We start from the raw sequence: 14,134 nt of genomic DNA on the forward strand, positions 1-14,134 counted from the left end.
AGCGCTCCGTAGTTTCTATGCACCAAACCCGCTACCTGATGAAACTTGACTTCCAGGACAAGCGCTCCATGGTTCCTGCGCTCCAGGTCCACTACCTGGTGAAACTGGACTTCCAGGAATAGCGCTCCATGGTTCCTGCACTCCAGGTCCACTACCGGGTGAAACTCGACTTTCGGGACAAGCACTCCGTAGTTCTGGCTGTCCAAATCCTGGACCTAGTGACTTTCGACCTTCAGGACTAACTTTCCGTAGATTTAGCTGTCCAGGTCCTCCACCTGGTGGATCTTGACCTCCAGGACAAGCGCTCCATAGTTCTGGCTGTCCAGGTCCTTAACCTGATGACTATACCTTCCGGACTAATTTTCAAGTTGACAGGTTTAAGTATTGAAACGGCATATTTTGTACTATCAAACCAATATGCATACTTCAGATAACATTGTAAATCGGAAAAAAACCGAACGCCCAGGATCAACAAATTGCAATTGGTGAGTAGTTGGCATAGTATACATAGGAATTCATGACAAAAACGTCGTTCAGCTGAAATTGCTGAGCGTAGTGTTTCAAATCTGTCAGCACTTAGCTGATTGTTCTATGGTATTTTTTGACGAAATTTTTTCTCATAAAATCACAATACGTTATACTTACATGCATGCGTAAACGTGATTTGAAGCATTATATCGAAAAAATCTTACGGACAGATTCGGTTTGCGTCACATGCACAAAGACAGTGTTTATTCTGTATACCGTGAAGCAAATACCAAATTTTTTTGGGGATTCATCGTGCCCCAGTCTCCCCTACAACTATGTCATCTGGTAAAACACTGACAACGAGTAAGCGAGCGCACGAGCACAAAAACCAGTTACACTAGGCATTCGACCCTGAGAGAGCTTTAGCGAGCGAGGGCTTTAAAGCTAGTGTGTGATTTATTTTGCACATGAGGATATCTCTGTAAGGTCATTGAAAACGATCCTGAATCGTCTCACAAGCACTGATTTTTTATTTGCAGACAATCATAACCGAAATTCGCTACAAAAATCAATCACTGCAACGCACGTTTCTAACGACAGCTATTCGGCGTGTCAGGCATGTACGATAAGTTGCTTTCAATATGGTGCATCATGGATTGATTCTTTCTGTGTAACGCAGGCAGGTACTTGCTTACTAATACAATGTTCATTTTAATAATGTTACAATAAATATAGTAAAACTATTAAGAGCACACAGCGAAGCGAGTTGATATCAGATTGACCTGTCACAGTATTTCTTGTCACGGTACTGTTAATCCAATCGAGGTAGTAATCAACTCTGCTGTATATACCAGGTGATTTTTTGTTCCCACAGCCTATGCCCCATGAAACTACGCCAACTTGAACGTTGTCGCACAGCATTGGACCGCCGCTATCACCCTGGTGAGAAATGGAAAAAGATGAATGCTTAAAAGACCAAGTCGGAGTTGATTGATGTCCCCAACAAATTATGGAATTTTTCGCATATTCGAAAGTATAATTTGTTTGCGGAGAATCTGAAAAGACTTTCACCTGGCAACTATCAATGCCCCCTTCGTCAACACCTGCGCATAGTTGACTGTCTCTCCTGACACCCGAATAAACTTGGTGCCTACATTTTTCGACTGTTATCAATGGCACTCGAACCTTCCTTAGCACATCACCGTAGCCTACCTGTATATAAATATTGAGTGTCTTTCAGCAGGTACCTCATTCTTGTACAAAAACGTAAATTGAATATACAATACGGAGAGTGATAACGTACATCCGAACCTGGCTTCAGCCGCCCCCAGCCCACGACGGTACAGATTGGAAATTTGGTTTGGGCAAGCGTATCGTCAATAGAATTTGGAATAGGAGATGGATAGACAAATCGGGTTATCCTGAAGGGCTCCGTGAGCTTGGGATAATGGACAATAATGCAGGTGAGACGGTTGAAAGAGCGAGAAGGTGAAAACTCGTGTAACAACGATTCGGAAACGTGGCAAACGAACAATAAAATAGAAAAAAACTTTCTTTCGTGAATCATTTTATCACTGTATTTACGTTCAAATTATGCTCTATAGGTACTACTTATGCACTTCGTGAATGCAATGAAATAGAGTCCGTCAACGAAATCTTACTCGATAGAGGCCAATATCGTGATGCATGGTTCTTGGGTTGTACAACGGATGAGGTATCACTAAATTTATCAATTTTATCTGTATTGTACTGCCGTAAAGATTCTTAACTCCAGTGGAACCAGCCACGGCTACAAACACTCGTGGATTTATAAGTTTAAATTTTCCGCGCCTCAATTTTCTGCAATGTGAAAAGGGGATAAAATTAAACCTCAACGGCGTTAGATAAACAGATTTTCATTATTATTTTCGTCCCACAAACTAAAGACGTTAGCCAAATTTCGAACTCACTTACGAAACCATACAATGTGCTGCTGATAAAATGAACTTTGGAAGGATGTAACTGCCACCGCATAAATGACGCTGATATCGTCGTTGAATCGAAACCTAGACGAACAACACGCATCGGAATCGATAATGTCTTATATATATATTACATGTGTTGACTGCTTAATTTTATTAGATTTTTCCAACAGTTTCTTATTCACGTATCCAGAGTATGTGGTTTTGATTGAGCTGACGATTAAATAAGAAAACACGCATGCATACTATGAATGGAAAGTCTTCTATGCTGGTTCGTTTTCCGCCTACAACACGGATGTCCAAACCATGCCCTTTGAGAGCTGCAGACTTTGATCCCGTAGGCTTTAAATGGATGAAGGATAGAAAATCACACAGGTGCAATACCGTTAAAATTCGCTTCGCATTCATACTCGAGAGGCCAAGGGAAAATTTGGCATGAGGTATCTTCTATTTGCAAGTATGGCCATGATTACTTTTTGACACTACATAAAAATAAACATCATACTTTCTATAATCATGAAGTTGCATCTACTATGTTTACCTATATTACTTTAAAATGGGCCAGTAAAGTGGCTAATTTCTACACGTTGCTGCCAGATCTTGATTGAACAAATTAAACGCAATCAAATGTTTAAATTCAATGAATCTCGACTCGTTTCAAACATCAAAATTACGGAGGATACTTTATTATGCATCAATATACAATTGTATTAAATACGCTATGAGATCAAAATATAATATTCTCAAAAAAAATTATTCTTGGTGAATAACGAATATGTAATGCCTGCATGATAATATTCCGCATAATTATTCACACAAAAAAAATCACTTTATTGGTACAGAATAAAATCAACGTTTAATATCGCGCATCAAATTCGAATAAGGTCTTTGCTATTCCCTCGCTGACTGTGGAGTAAAAATATTTTGTAGACAAAAATTGGGGCATAACGATTTTGTTATTAGCAATTATTATTTTACTTGTGCTCTGTGTACAAACAAAACTTTGTATCATTTTATGTGTAAGAAAATGTATAGCTCAATGACTTGAAGCAGTGTTAAACAAGTTGATAACGTAACACCGAATGTACAGTGAAGATATATTCTAGAACAATTTTGAAGAGTTAAATTAAAAATACAGACAAAAGGCATAAAATTAGGGCATGAATTAAAATGAATGTAACTTAATTATGTCACATAGATATCTCTATGCAGTCTCTGCAAGTTCCTTTTGCGTTGACATCTGTCCTTGTATTTTCATCTCCATTACATCCATAATAGCTTCCCTTATTTTACTCTTTTCAAGTCCAATTTGTTGAATTTTCTCCATCTGCTCCGTTACATAATTCACTCTTCTTTTGAAATAATCTTTCGCACCTTGGATATCCTTCTGCGCGTAATACCCAGTCCCAATATCAACTATCACCGTCTCTGTATCAGCTAATTTCCCCGTAACGTACATCGAACCTGTCAGTGGCACGAGTATCTCTTTTCCTGCAAAACAAAATTGATACTGATCAATATTTTCAAGACTTGAACCTGCGAGATTAGAGATCATACAATAAACTATATATTGTTAAAAAAGTAGATTGCATACCAGTCAATCAATATTAAAAAATCCTAGATCAAATGTGAGACAATGATAAGGAGCTTATAATTATCATGATCCATTAAGTAAATAAAGTAAGTTCGTGGATTGAAATTGTTACTGGCATTGCAAATATTGCAGAAAGAATACCCTGCAGATAAATAGGCACAGGGAAACCTAGCTCAGTGAAGAAAAAAAATCTGAACACAGTGGTAATGGGATTGGAATTCAGATCAACTTCTTGTTGAGGAAAAGAAAATTTGAGAAAGTTAAAAATCTCAAAAGGGTCTTGCCTGATTGACTGACATCAGGAATAGGATTTAAAGGTAATGGCAATCTTAAAGACGCGTGAATGATGCATGGCTCATAACCTCCAAATTATAATCGGTTAGCTAGGGATTGGAGAAAATGAAGTGGTTTAAGGAAGGCTTACCCTTAGCGGACGGGGTAAGCTTCTCAAGACTAGTTCCGGACTCTTGGAACTTGTTTTGAGCGATTTTTAGGGTCTGCAGCGAGTCCTGGAAAACACCAAGTTCCTGATCCAATTGTTGCTTCAATTGTGTAAGCTGCTGGAGATTCAACTTCGTCAGGTCAATCTGCTGTAACATCGGGCCCTCGGTTGCAGATATTTGCGACATGATTTCGACGTTATTTTACGCTGTTTGTCAAGCGAATGATTGAGCATATAAATTCTGAATTGCCGCACGATTCGACTGCTCGATCTATGACCATACCGGGATAGGCATTGCTCCCGTTACGTAGATTTCAGCCGTGGAGCATGAGCTTGGATCCGGTGATCGTAGATGGCGCACCTACACGTCTATGTAAGCGACGTCCAGAACAGCTAAGAATATGGAGCGTGTAGGAGGGAATCTTGGTGTTATAAGACGTGTGCCGATTTTGGCTACAAATAGTGCTCGCGGTGCTAGCGCTGTGAAACGTAAGTTGCCCAACTGACTATGGTTTAAAATGTAATAAGTGTAATTATGTAATTAATTAATATCGATCAGGGCCACGTCGGTTATTTTATGTACCCTTATTTGCAGTCCATTAGAGAGTGCCCTCCTTCTGTACACTGCTAGGCTACAAAATTCGAAAAACCCATGGAGCTAGGAAAAATCGCAAAGACTGCTAGCCTTGGGTTTTGTTTCGTAATGGTTGGCCGAGTCTGGGGGGATTTAGGGATAATTCTACTAACCTGCACTTACCTACTCCTCTCTGCCTACTCGTCTTGTAGGATCTGGACGTAAAATCAAGTCGGCATAGCAGAACACTGCAATATTCTTCCGCGAAATACCACTGCAAATAATTGATTCTAGCGATTTTTAAAATCGCCCGTAATTTTTCGAACAAACTGTAAGGCCTTAGTGTTGCTTGCGATTTCTGGGAACGGTAAACTTTTTCAGTCCAAAAATGATAACCAGAACTCTTTTGGATCAACAACTGCAAATGTGCGCCAAAATTTGGGAGAATTTCTCCGTTTTTCGCCTGTGACTTTTGATCCACAGCTCCTAGCAACTTTAGACTATGCATAATCGATTATTTTTACTTTATAATATATCGAAACAGCTTCTGAAATCATTAATTTTAGTGTTTTTTGAACAAAATCCAGTGAGCAACCATAATTTTTATAGCTGTCATTTCAGAGGCAACAAGTTTTTGGGTCCGAGATTTTTTCACCCGCCGCCCGAGCTTTGCATCACTTTTTGACAAATCAAGATTTTTACATGATGAACTCACGCACAATTTTGCTGTCCTGCCGTTTACGTATACAAACGAGATAACAAGCTTTTGCTGTAGAAGTAATTTTCAAGTGTTTTCCAATTAATTGGGAGAACACAGAAATGATGACATGAGCATTTTTACAGTAACTATTGCGAAGTCATAATAAAACCAATTAATGTATTCGTACATATCTAGTATCCTTACTGCAATTCGATAAAATGGATAGTTCATCAGTATCAGCAAGTTTTCAAATACTTGCTGAAAATATTGTCAATTTTGGCTGGAAAAGTGCGAAAAGTTAGGAACCGTTCTCGCATCAGTCACTAAAATTCACCAATATATCAAAGCTATCGAATTCTTTACAACAGTCAATGAACCGGCGCATTTTGTTACCAGGATCTACATATTGACTTGACCGTTACGAGACACGCCAGATATTCATTTGCTGCAGATATCTGTACTGCAAAATGGGGGTGTGAACGAGGCTTAAGAATACGAGATAAACTCACCGTGTCTCAAACCATCCAAGTGTCACTTACCTGTCAACATATTAAAGTTTCCTCAGAATAACTCCGAGTTGAGTTATTCTTCTCAGCCATCAAGGAGAAAATGATTCACAGTTTATTTATAATAAATTCATCAGGGTAAGTTTGTTTCTATATAACAAGTTAGTTCATAAACCTGAGAAATAACCGTGACATAGCCTAAAAATTTGTCACCTTTCAGAGATGTATTTATGGAAAAACATTGGAAAAGTGCGGTCGCGCGATCCCTGTGTGATTATTTTTTTGACCAACAACGTAGAGTTTCTTCACCTGAAGACACGCCACCAGTTATTGCAACACCGCATCATTATTTGATCAGCATATATCGCTGCAATATGTTTTTTGTCGCTGTGTGTATGACGGAAGGTACGCTGTTGCTAAATGCTTCATAGTATTATATCTTTGCTAATTTTAATGTGATCTCATCATTTTTGTTACATTGGTTAATTACAGTTATAATTCTCACGCTGCTGGTAAATATTACATACTTATCGACTGTTTCAGTTCCGCCACTGTTTGTTATCGAGTTTTTACACAGAGTAGTAGACACGTTTGAAGACTACTTCAGTGAATGTACAGAAACAATAATAAAAGAGAATTATGTTGTTGTTTATGAATTGTTGGACGAAATGTTAGACAATGGTTTTCCATTGGCGACAGAATCAAATATCCTCAAAGAACTGATTAAACCACCCAATATTTTAAGAACGATAGCTAATACCGTAACAGGGAAGTCTAAGTAAGTAAAATAACATTACTACTACTGCTATGAGTACAGTAATACTGACAGTCGCTTACCATATTGTACAATTTTCAGTGTGAGTGCAATCTTGCCAAGTGGCCAATTGTCAAATGTACCCTGGCGAAGAACGGGTGTTAAATACACAAATAATGAAGCTTACTTCGATGTTGTTGAGGAAGTTGATGCTATAATTGACAAAACTGGGGCAACAGTTTTTGCAGAAATCCAAGGCTATGTATGAATCGTAAAGTTATATTTTGTAAAAGAAATTCTCATAAACCAGAAATGGAAGCTCTTAATGAATCATATGATAACAAGGCAATATTAATTTTCAGATTGATTGCTGTATTAAATTGAGTGGCATGCCTGATCTCACACTTTCATTCATGAATCCAAGATTATTTGATGATGTCAGCTTCCATCCATGTGTTAGGTTCAAGCGATGGGAGGTTTGTGTCTACATTTATAACATAAATGTAAACAATATTGACTCACAGGCAGAATAACTTATACTATTTTAGTCCGAGAGAATATTGTCCTTCATTCCACCAGATGGTAACTTCCGACTTCTGTCCTACCATATCGGGTCGCAAAGTATTGTGGCAATTCCTATATACGTAAGGCATAATATAAGCCTAAAGGAATCTGGTGGCGGCAGATTGGATATTACAGTTGGGCCTAAACAAACTGTTGGACGAACTGTAAGCAATTTTATGCAATCTTTTAAGCTTTGAATATGTTTGAAAAAAACTGTAAGTGACTTGCAGTTCGTAAAACTATTTTTATGCTGTGTTAATTTCATACATTATATCTGATATTTACGGATCAAGATAAGGACAAGGGTTGTGATTGATATTGCTTAATTCTCTTTTTTAGGTAGAAAATGTTAATATCGAAATTCCCATGCCAAAATCAGTATTAAATTGTAGTTTGGTACCCAATCAAGGAAAGTACTCTTTTGATCCAGTCAGTAAAGTACTTGTGTGGGATATTGGAAGAATAGATGTTGCGAAATTGCCCAATCTTCGAGGAAGTGTAAGTTGCAATAGAAAAAATTCAACAATACTAATAATACTACAAAAAACAAAATTTTGACTGACTTCATTGTTGTCATTTCTTAATTTTCAAGATCACTATTCAAAATGGGGCGACCGTCACAGAATCAAATCCTGCTATCAATGTAAGTCTCATTATCATAACAAGTTTATTTTAGCATTGTCTCAACTTCGTATACTCGTAATGACGTCTAATAAGGAATCGTTCTAAACGCTTTTACTTTTAGGTTCATTTCACAATCAACCAGCTTGCTGTGTCTGGCTTGAAAGTAAACAGGCTCGACATGTATGGTGAAAAATATAAGCCGTTCAAAGGTGTAAAATATATTACAAAAGCTGGTAGATTTCAAATCAGAATGTGAATCCCCACCGCTATCAATTTTAATATATCAAAGGTAGAAAATATATTACTTATTACAAATTTTTGTGAGTTAATACAATTCTGGTACCATCAAAACCTCAATATTTTTGCTCCTAGATTTACCAATAATTCTTCCACTATCGAAATCTGCCATTAACTTACAAACGAAAACAACAGAACAACTTACGTTTAACAATTATTTTGCACTACTCTAAATTCTACTTCTTTTGTCACGTTCTTAAATTTTTACACAGTATTTTCCTTGCCTCCAAATCTTCCCAGGTTGGGTGCGTAGCATATGTATGTAGACGTTCCATATTAGTTGCATAAATTGTATGATTGTTGATGAGATTCTTGTGGATCTATGGTCAAATATTGTCAAGTATATGCATAATGCAACAGTGTAGTGATGCAAATATTTGGTGAAAAACATTGGAGAAATGTCCTATATTTTCACTAATTCAACGTATTTACGTAAGATTAATGATCTCATTCAAGACAGTAAACAGTTGTGAGTTTCAAAATTTATATCCTGTTATTTTTTCCAAGAATTGGTTTGTTGTTATACTCATCCGAATATTTAGGCATATTTAATTAACACACCGTAACAAATATATTCATCAAACTCATACCTTCAATGCTTTTTGAAGATTAGCCACATTAACAGGATCGGGAGTCGGTGAGGTAGTTTGTGTTGAACATGCCAATGCAAATGCATTTGCTTGTTCCGCTTCTTCGAGTGTTTGCTTCATTGCAGGTACTTGTCCTTCAGGCTCCACTATATTTGTAGCCATACTGGATAATTCATATATTATTCGTTATAGACGCACACATGAAATTTACGGAAAATCTAGCACTATCCTTTTACATACTCTATCAAATTAGAAAATAAATAGGAGGCTTTAAACTATGATTGAAATTCGAAGAAGTCAAATCGGTACAAAAAAATTTCAGAAATAAGGGAATAAGCACTAAAGTAACGATCTTATGCAAAATGTAACATTAGTCCCTACTTCCAGCCTATTCCGATTTTATTCATAAATATGAATCTATGCTGTACCTAAAATTTGACGTGTTGGTTATGTAGGATGTATTTCTGGTCCATGAACTGGGTACTGGTTCACCTATGTTATGAATAAATGATCCTTCTCGCACCGAGAAACCTTTCCGTCGAGTTATTACGGCTGTGAGTATATTTTTGAGAAATACCTGTAAGTATGAGAATTGGGTTGTTATTTTTCACTCACATCATGGGTAAAACCGACTGAAGAATAGAATAAACAATGTACTTTCCCGAATCCAGAACATTGCACAATCTGATTACTTCAGTATAGCAAAATACTCGTAGCTATAGCATATTCGTACCTGAGTAGCAGCTATAATTATTTGAGCTGTATTTTCTTCAGCTCCATCCATATTATTCTCCCATGCAGCAAGCATTAGTCTAGCTAAAACGAAGGTACGATCTGGCAGCAAAAGCTCTTGCGCGCTGGAATGATTGGCACCTATAGGTTCGTCTCCAACCAGCGACGAACTTTGGCCCAAGACTTCAACGTAGACATCTGCAGGCTGAAATATGCAGCTTTTATATTCTTAACATAAATTTTCTCAGGTTGTATTTGCTTTTTTTTCATACAAAAATATCTGCTTTCAAATATTTGACACAGCCTTATGGCCACTTTATACATATTTCCAGAGACCAATAATGAATGAATACTTCTATATGTTAGCAATAAAATATCAAATTCCTAACAGATACCCATTTAACACTATAGTGCCTGCTATCGCACATTCACTAATTTGGCAAAATGGCAATTTTTATTTATGAGTTCATGAATTTTAATCAAACATTTTGGAAGAGAGTTACAGGCTCTCTGGTATCCTAAGGTCTTGAAATCATAAGTTCATCGACAGGTAATTAATGGCAAAAATGTTTAAAACTAAATTTTTACAAAATTTTAACTGAAATATGTATAGCAGTTTTAAAAAATAATATTCTTCAACTGAATCCGAGTACTGGCACTATATGGTTAATCACGGATTTTTTAATATTATTCCAAAACAGCTTCTTACTTCAAAATTTGATTTGTCTGTTTTATATTTTCGTTTCAATCGCAGCCTTTTCTCTAGCATTTTTTCTTTATCAAGATGAGCATTTGTATGATTGTGTTTGTTAGTTCGGACTGTTGTCACAGACGCTAACCCCTGTACTTTGTTGAACAAGCAGAGTAGAAATTCATTGTGCAAATGGACTTGATCCTCAGTCATAATGTTGCGCGCCTCGCAGTCAAATTCTTCTTTAGTTGTCTGAGAAAATCAAATAAGTGTATGATTAAAAAAAAAAAAGTAGCAAAACGATTCTTGGATATCAAGACTCAGGTAAGATATTGGTGTACCTTCATCTGAAACCACAGCTTCATTTTTTCAAAGTACCTGTAACCACAATATGATAATTAAGTATGTGTACACCCAAAGTCCATTGCGATTCCAAGGAAATCAGTAAAGGGTGAATTCAAAGTGACAGATCAGAAAGGTTTTTAACCGCTGTATTAGTATAATCAGTTATTACAGTATCATACCAAGATCAGGTTGTCGCAATATTTACAAAAGGTAATTGAGCTCAAATTGTATACACACATTGCACACATAATGTTGAGTGACATAAAAACAAACTTACAGTTTTGCGTTATCACCTAGCGATGCGACAAGGCTTTTTCTTGCTACGGTCAACTCTTTCGACGATGTCATACCGCAATCGAACCGTTCGAATTTATTTTGTGACAATAAACAGACATCTATTTGCACGCGACTCTTACATTGACATTTCGACACCTAACAACATAAGCGAACTCACTAACACGATCGTATAAAGTTGTTATATTGTTCCTCTTACATCGTGACATTGTTGCGTGCAAACGAGAAAGCAATTTTGTGCAGATTTGTGAACGTTGAGTGCGTCAGATGCGCGCGCATCAAAGTTTAATAAATTTCAATCACAAGGTTGGCGACAATGATTGTTGACAATTTGTTGGGAACAGGGAAAATTGACTGTATGCAGGCTGCAGTGACTTAACCTCGCAAAGAGACCAAATACGACGATCGGACAATGACAATTTACCCCATTCTGTAGCGACAAATCCATTAACATACCGCAGTAGAAAGTATAATTAAATACTCTGCCAAAATGGCAAGTCAAATAAGTACAGCGATGGACAGCTTAAATGCTGCTGTAAAGTCGAATATAATACCAAACCAAGAATACCTTCTGCAAGGTTCGGTTATGGACAGTGCGGTGGAAGTCTTATTGCAAAGATTGAGAGGATTGTGCGATAACGTTGATAGTAGGCCGGAGACTTTTCGTGATCATGAAATGTGTTTCAGTATCAGGAGGTAAATCTCATTCTCTTTTTGCTGGTATACATTGTCGTTATTCACCCAGAGTGCTTAGTACTTCACATTGTTTGCATATTTTCTAGGTTTCAGATGCGGCTTTAAAATTGTAACTTGCCTATTGTGACAATTTATATTTCACGATAATAATATAATGAGCCATTATTTTCTTCCAGCAAAATTTAAAAATTTACTTTGTGTTTTAAAAAAGAAGAGCATTTCAAATATAAATTTTAACCTTTCAGAGGTCCTCCGCCAGAACAACCATTGTCGCTGAGGGTGAGAAGAGCCTTAGATCATCAGGATATGCCTTGGCAGCTACGTTACATCGGACAACCCGAGCTAGGTGACAAGTCTAGACCGACAATAGTGCGAAGCAGTATAGACATTGCAACAAGCAGTACAGTTGTTGAATTCCTCACAGAATTGGGATGTAGAATAGATTTTGAGTATATTGTACAGGGATACATGTTCCGAAAGGGTAGAATGAAAGTAACTGTAGCAAAAATATTTAAAATGGTTCAAGTGAAAATACCGGATAATGTAGAACCCATATCTCAAAGCTACTTGGTCGAATTGAGCGTGCTTGCTCCACGTGGACAAGATGCAATAGCTGAAGACATGAGAATATTCGCCGAACAGTTAAGACCTTTAGTTCAGCTTGAAAAAATTGATTATAAACGACTGAGTCATTAGGGGGTTTAGAATCAGTGTCCATAAATGAATCACTGATGAATAGTTCCTAATATACAATTGGGTACAATGTTGTCTTTTCAGATTTCAGTGTGCGAGAACTATATAGCAGAAATGATAATACATCGTAGTTCTCTTATTGCGAATTTTCAAGAGGAATCTTTATGCAAGTATTATTTCAATATTTCCTACTGCAATGACCCATAGAGATTTTTTATATTGTACTATTGGATATTTACATTTGAATCAGATCCATAAAATTAGAATGAATTTGTAAAGTATTGAACAAAGTCCAATAAAGATCCGACATCGATGCTACAATTAGTCATGTTATGATACAGAAACTACTAATTTTTAACTCTTCGAATGAAGTAAAGTATTTTAAAATAATGAATAAGTACTCGCAACTGAAATTGAACTCAATCTCATTTTTAAATCTCCAACACCTACCGAACTCAATAAATATGAACTCTTGTGATTATTGCAAAAGTGTGATGAGCATGATAAAAGGGATACTAGAAGATACGTGATTTCCTGATAATCTGTTATGATTGTCAAACACCTGCAGCATGTAATTTGAGGGATGGTTGAAAGTTTGTACTATGTCTATGATAAGGCAGGACTATACCAATCATTTGCTCAGGGATGTAGGACTAATGGATGCAGTATGAGATTGGCTGGGCAGCAAAATAACAATGTGAAGAGAGATAATGAGTGTAAGGGTCACTAATTGTAAGCCACATTGGATCGTACCTTTCAACCGGAATTTTAAGGATTAGGTAATGGTACTTGATATCCTTTTAATATTGACTAACCATTTCCTCCCAGTTAGGAAGGCAGAGTGAAAAAAGTACTATGAGGTAGTCTAGCAATTTGTAAATGCTGGAAGGTAAATAAAAAAATTAGTTAGTATTAAATCGTTTAGTAAATAATCCTTAATGGTTAAAGAAAAGAACCGATGCAAAATTCTCGGGCCATTTTAACTAGATTAACTGGGAATGGAGAGTCGAGAGTTGCGTTATTGAAAATGAATCCGTGGATATTGATAACTCAAATGGCTTCGCGTTGTCGATCAGGTAACGATTATGCACCCACATCAATGTTTCGAGTATCAATGTTTTTGATTGATGGGTTTTAAAGTCGATATATCGATAATCGATGGAAAATATTGGACTATCGACATCATTATGTCAGGAATAAATTGAATTTCTGTGCCAACATCTGTCGGTAACTCATCTATAGAACTTTTCTATTAAATTTCTCACTGTTAATTAGAATGTTTCAATAATTTAATTTTATCCAATGTAATTTATATTTAGTTCTCATATTTTATTTTTATTTTGAATAATAATGATAATTCAAAACTTGAAATTTCTGCGTTCATTATTCTGTCTACAATTGTATCTAAAATTTTTGAATTTTTCGCGCTTTTATTCGTCACCGATGATAACAATCGATGTTCCGATGTTTTTAAAAGAACATCGATAGTAGACTGGTAGTAGAATTAAAACAATCGACAATAGGATGTCGCTATTTTATACTAACATCGCCCATCCCTCTGAACTCGTATCGTGTATACAGCAAACTCGGACGTAAATTGTGGATCGAA

At 36.6% G+C, this 14,134-nt stretch overlaps 5 protein-coding genes across 6 annotated transcripts; 2 read left to right on the forward strand and 3 right to left on the reverse strand.

Moving 5' to 3' along the window:
• Window positions 1–254: 254 nt before the first annotated feature.
• On the reverse strand, window positions 255–2,035 carry LOC124293464 (trypsin-3-like). Its single transcript, XM_046734340.1, has 4 exons — window positions 1,772–2,035; window positions 1,540–1,680; window positions 1,258–1,407; window positions 255–356 (listed from the first exon to the last, which is right to left on the reverse strand). Exons 1-4 carry the CDS (start codon window positions 2,033–2,035, stop codon window positions 255–257), a joined length of 657 nt encoding a protein of 218 aa, XP_046590296.1.
• A 1,049-nt stretch (window positions 2,036–3,084) lies between these two features.
• LOC107227726 (prefoldin subunit 5) lies at window positions 3,085–4,777 on the reverse strand. The gene is made up of 2 exons (XM_015668944.2): window positions 4,448–4,777; window positions 3,085–3,920 (listed from the first exon to the last, which is right to left on the reverse strand). Exons 1-2 carry the CDS (start codon window positions 4,650–4,652, stop codon window positions 3,634–3,636), a joined length of 492 nt encoding a protein of 163 aa, XP_015524430.1. The 5' UTR covers window positions 4,653–4,777; the 3' UTR covers window positions 3,085–3,633.
• Window positions 4,778–6,163: 1,386 nt separating this feature from the next.
• Window positions 6,164–12,211, forward strand: LOC107227732 (AP-3 complex subunit mu-1). Of its 2 annotated transcripts, XM_046733752.1 has the most exons (10): window positions 6,164–6,383; window positions 6,466–6,650; window positions 6,789–7,023; window positions 7,102–7,261; window positions 7,362–7,475; window positions 7,548–7,727; window positions 7,903–8,061; window positions 8,156–8,206; window positions 8,309–8,476; window positions 12,078–12,211. In XM_046733752.1, exons 1-9 carry the CDS (start codon window positions 6,349–6,351, stop codon window positions 8,441–8,443), a joined length of 1,254 nt encoding a protein of 417 aa, XP_046589708.1. In that variant the 5' UTR covers window positions 6,164–6,348; the 3' UTR covers window positions 8,444–8,476; window positions 12,078–12,211. The 2 variants fall into 2 exon arrangements, with proteins under 2 accessions (XP_046589708.1, XP_015524437.1); XM_015668951.2 differs by lacking the exon at window positions 12,078–12,211 and having other exon boundaries at window positions 8,309–8,502.
• LOC107227727 (transcriptional adapter 1) lies at window positions 8,561–11,338 on the reverse strand. Its single transcript, XM_015668945.2, has 7 exons — window positions 11,120–11,338; window positions 10,839–10,875; window positions 10,516–10,749; window positions 9,808–10,011; window positions 9,503–9,651; window positions 9,075–9,237; window positions 8,561–8,804 (listed from the first exon to the last, which is right to left on the reverse strand). Exons 1-7 carry the CDS (start codon window positions 11,188–11,190, stop codon window positions 8,673–8,675), a joined length of 990 nt encoding a protein of 329 aa, XP_015524431.1. The 5' UTR covers window positions 11,191–11,338; the 3' UTR covers window positions 8,561–8,672.
• Window positions 11,365–13,896, forward strand: LOC107227725 (mediator of RNA polymerase II transcription subunit 18). The gene is made up of 2 exons (XM_015668943.2): window positions 11,365–11,832; window positions 12,078–13,896. The coding sequence occupies exons 1-2, from the start codon at window positions 11,627–11,629 to the stop codon at window positions 12,526–12,528; spliced, it is 657 nt and encodes a 218-aa protein (XP_015524429.1). The 5' UTR covers window positions 11,365–11,626; the 3' UTR covers window positions 12,529–13,896.
• Window positions 13,897–14,134: the final 238 nt, after the last annotated feature.

The sequence above is a fragment of the Neodiprion lecontei genome, chromosome 3, assembly GCF_021901455.1.
Source record: "Neodiprion lecontei isolate iyNeoLeco1 chromosome 3, iyNeoLeco1.1, whole genome shotgun sequence".
Taxonomy (NCBI): domain Eukaryota; kingdom Metazoa; phylum Arthropoda; class Insecta; order Hymenoptera; family Diprionidae; genus Neodiprion; species Neodiprion lecontei.

Coding starts and splice junctions, on each gene's coding strand:
- LOC124293464 (XM_046734340.1), bottom strand. CDS start 2,035: ATGATTCACGAAAGAAAGTTTTTTTCTATTTTATTGTTCGTTTGCCAC. Junction 1,408..1,539: donor GGGGCATTGATAGTTGCCAG/GTGAAAGTCTTT, acceptor ATTTCTCACCAG/GGTGATAGCGGCGGTCCAAT. Junction 357..1,257: donor GTACCGTGACAAGAAATACT/GTGACAGGTCAA, acceptor CTTGAAAATTAG/TCCGGAAGGTATAGTCATCA.
- LOC107227726 (XM_015668944.2), bottom strand. CDS start 4,652: ATGTCGCAAATATCTGCAACCGAGGGCCCGATGTTACAGCAGATTGAC. Junction 3,921..4,447: donor GCTTACCCCGTCCGCTAAGG/GTAAGCCTTCCT, acceptor TTTGTTTTGCAG/GAAAAGAGATACTCGTGCCA.
- LOC107227732 (XM_046733752.1), top strand. CDS start 6,349: ATGATTCACAGTTTATTTATAATAAATTCATCAGG. Junction 6,384..6,465: donor TTTATAATAAATTCATCAGG/GTAAGTTTGTTT, acceptor GTCACCTTTCAG/AGATGTATTTATGGAAAAAC. Junction 7,262..7,361: donor TTGCAGAAATCCAAGGCTAT/GTATGAATCGTA, acceptor ATTAATTTTCAG/ATTGATTGCTGTATTAAATT.
- LOC107227727 (XM_015668945.2), bottom strand. CDS start 11,190: ATGACATCGTCGAAAGAGTTGACCGTAGCAAGAAAAAGCCTTGTCGCA. Junction 10,012..10,515: donor CAGACAAATCAAATTTTGAA/GTAAGAAGCTGT, acceptor TGCATATTTCAG/CCTGCAGATGTCTACGTTGA. Junction 9,238..9,502: donor ACCAACACGTCAAATTTTAG/GTACAGCATAGA, acceptor TGAATTATCCAG/TATGGCTACAAATATAGTGG.
- LOC107227725 (XM_015668943.2), top strand. CDS start 11,627: ATGGCAAGTCAAATAAGTACAGCGATGGACAGCTTAAATGCTGCTGTA. Junction 11,833..12,077: donor ATGTGTTTCAGTATCAGGAG/GTAAATCTCATT, acceptor TTAACCTTTCAG/AGGTCCTCCGCCAGAACAAC.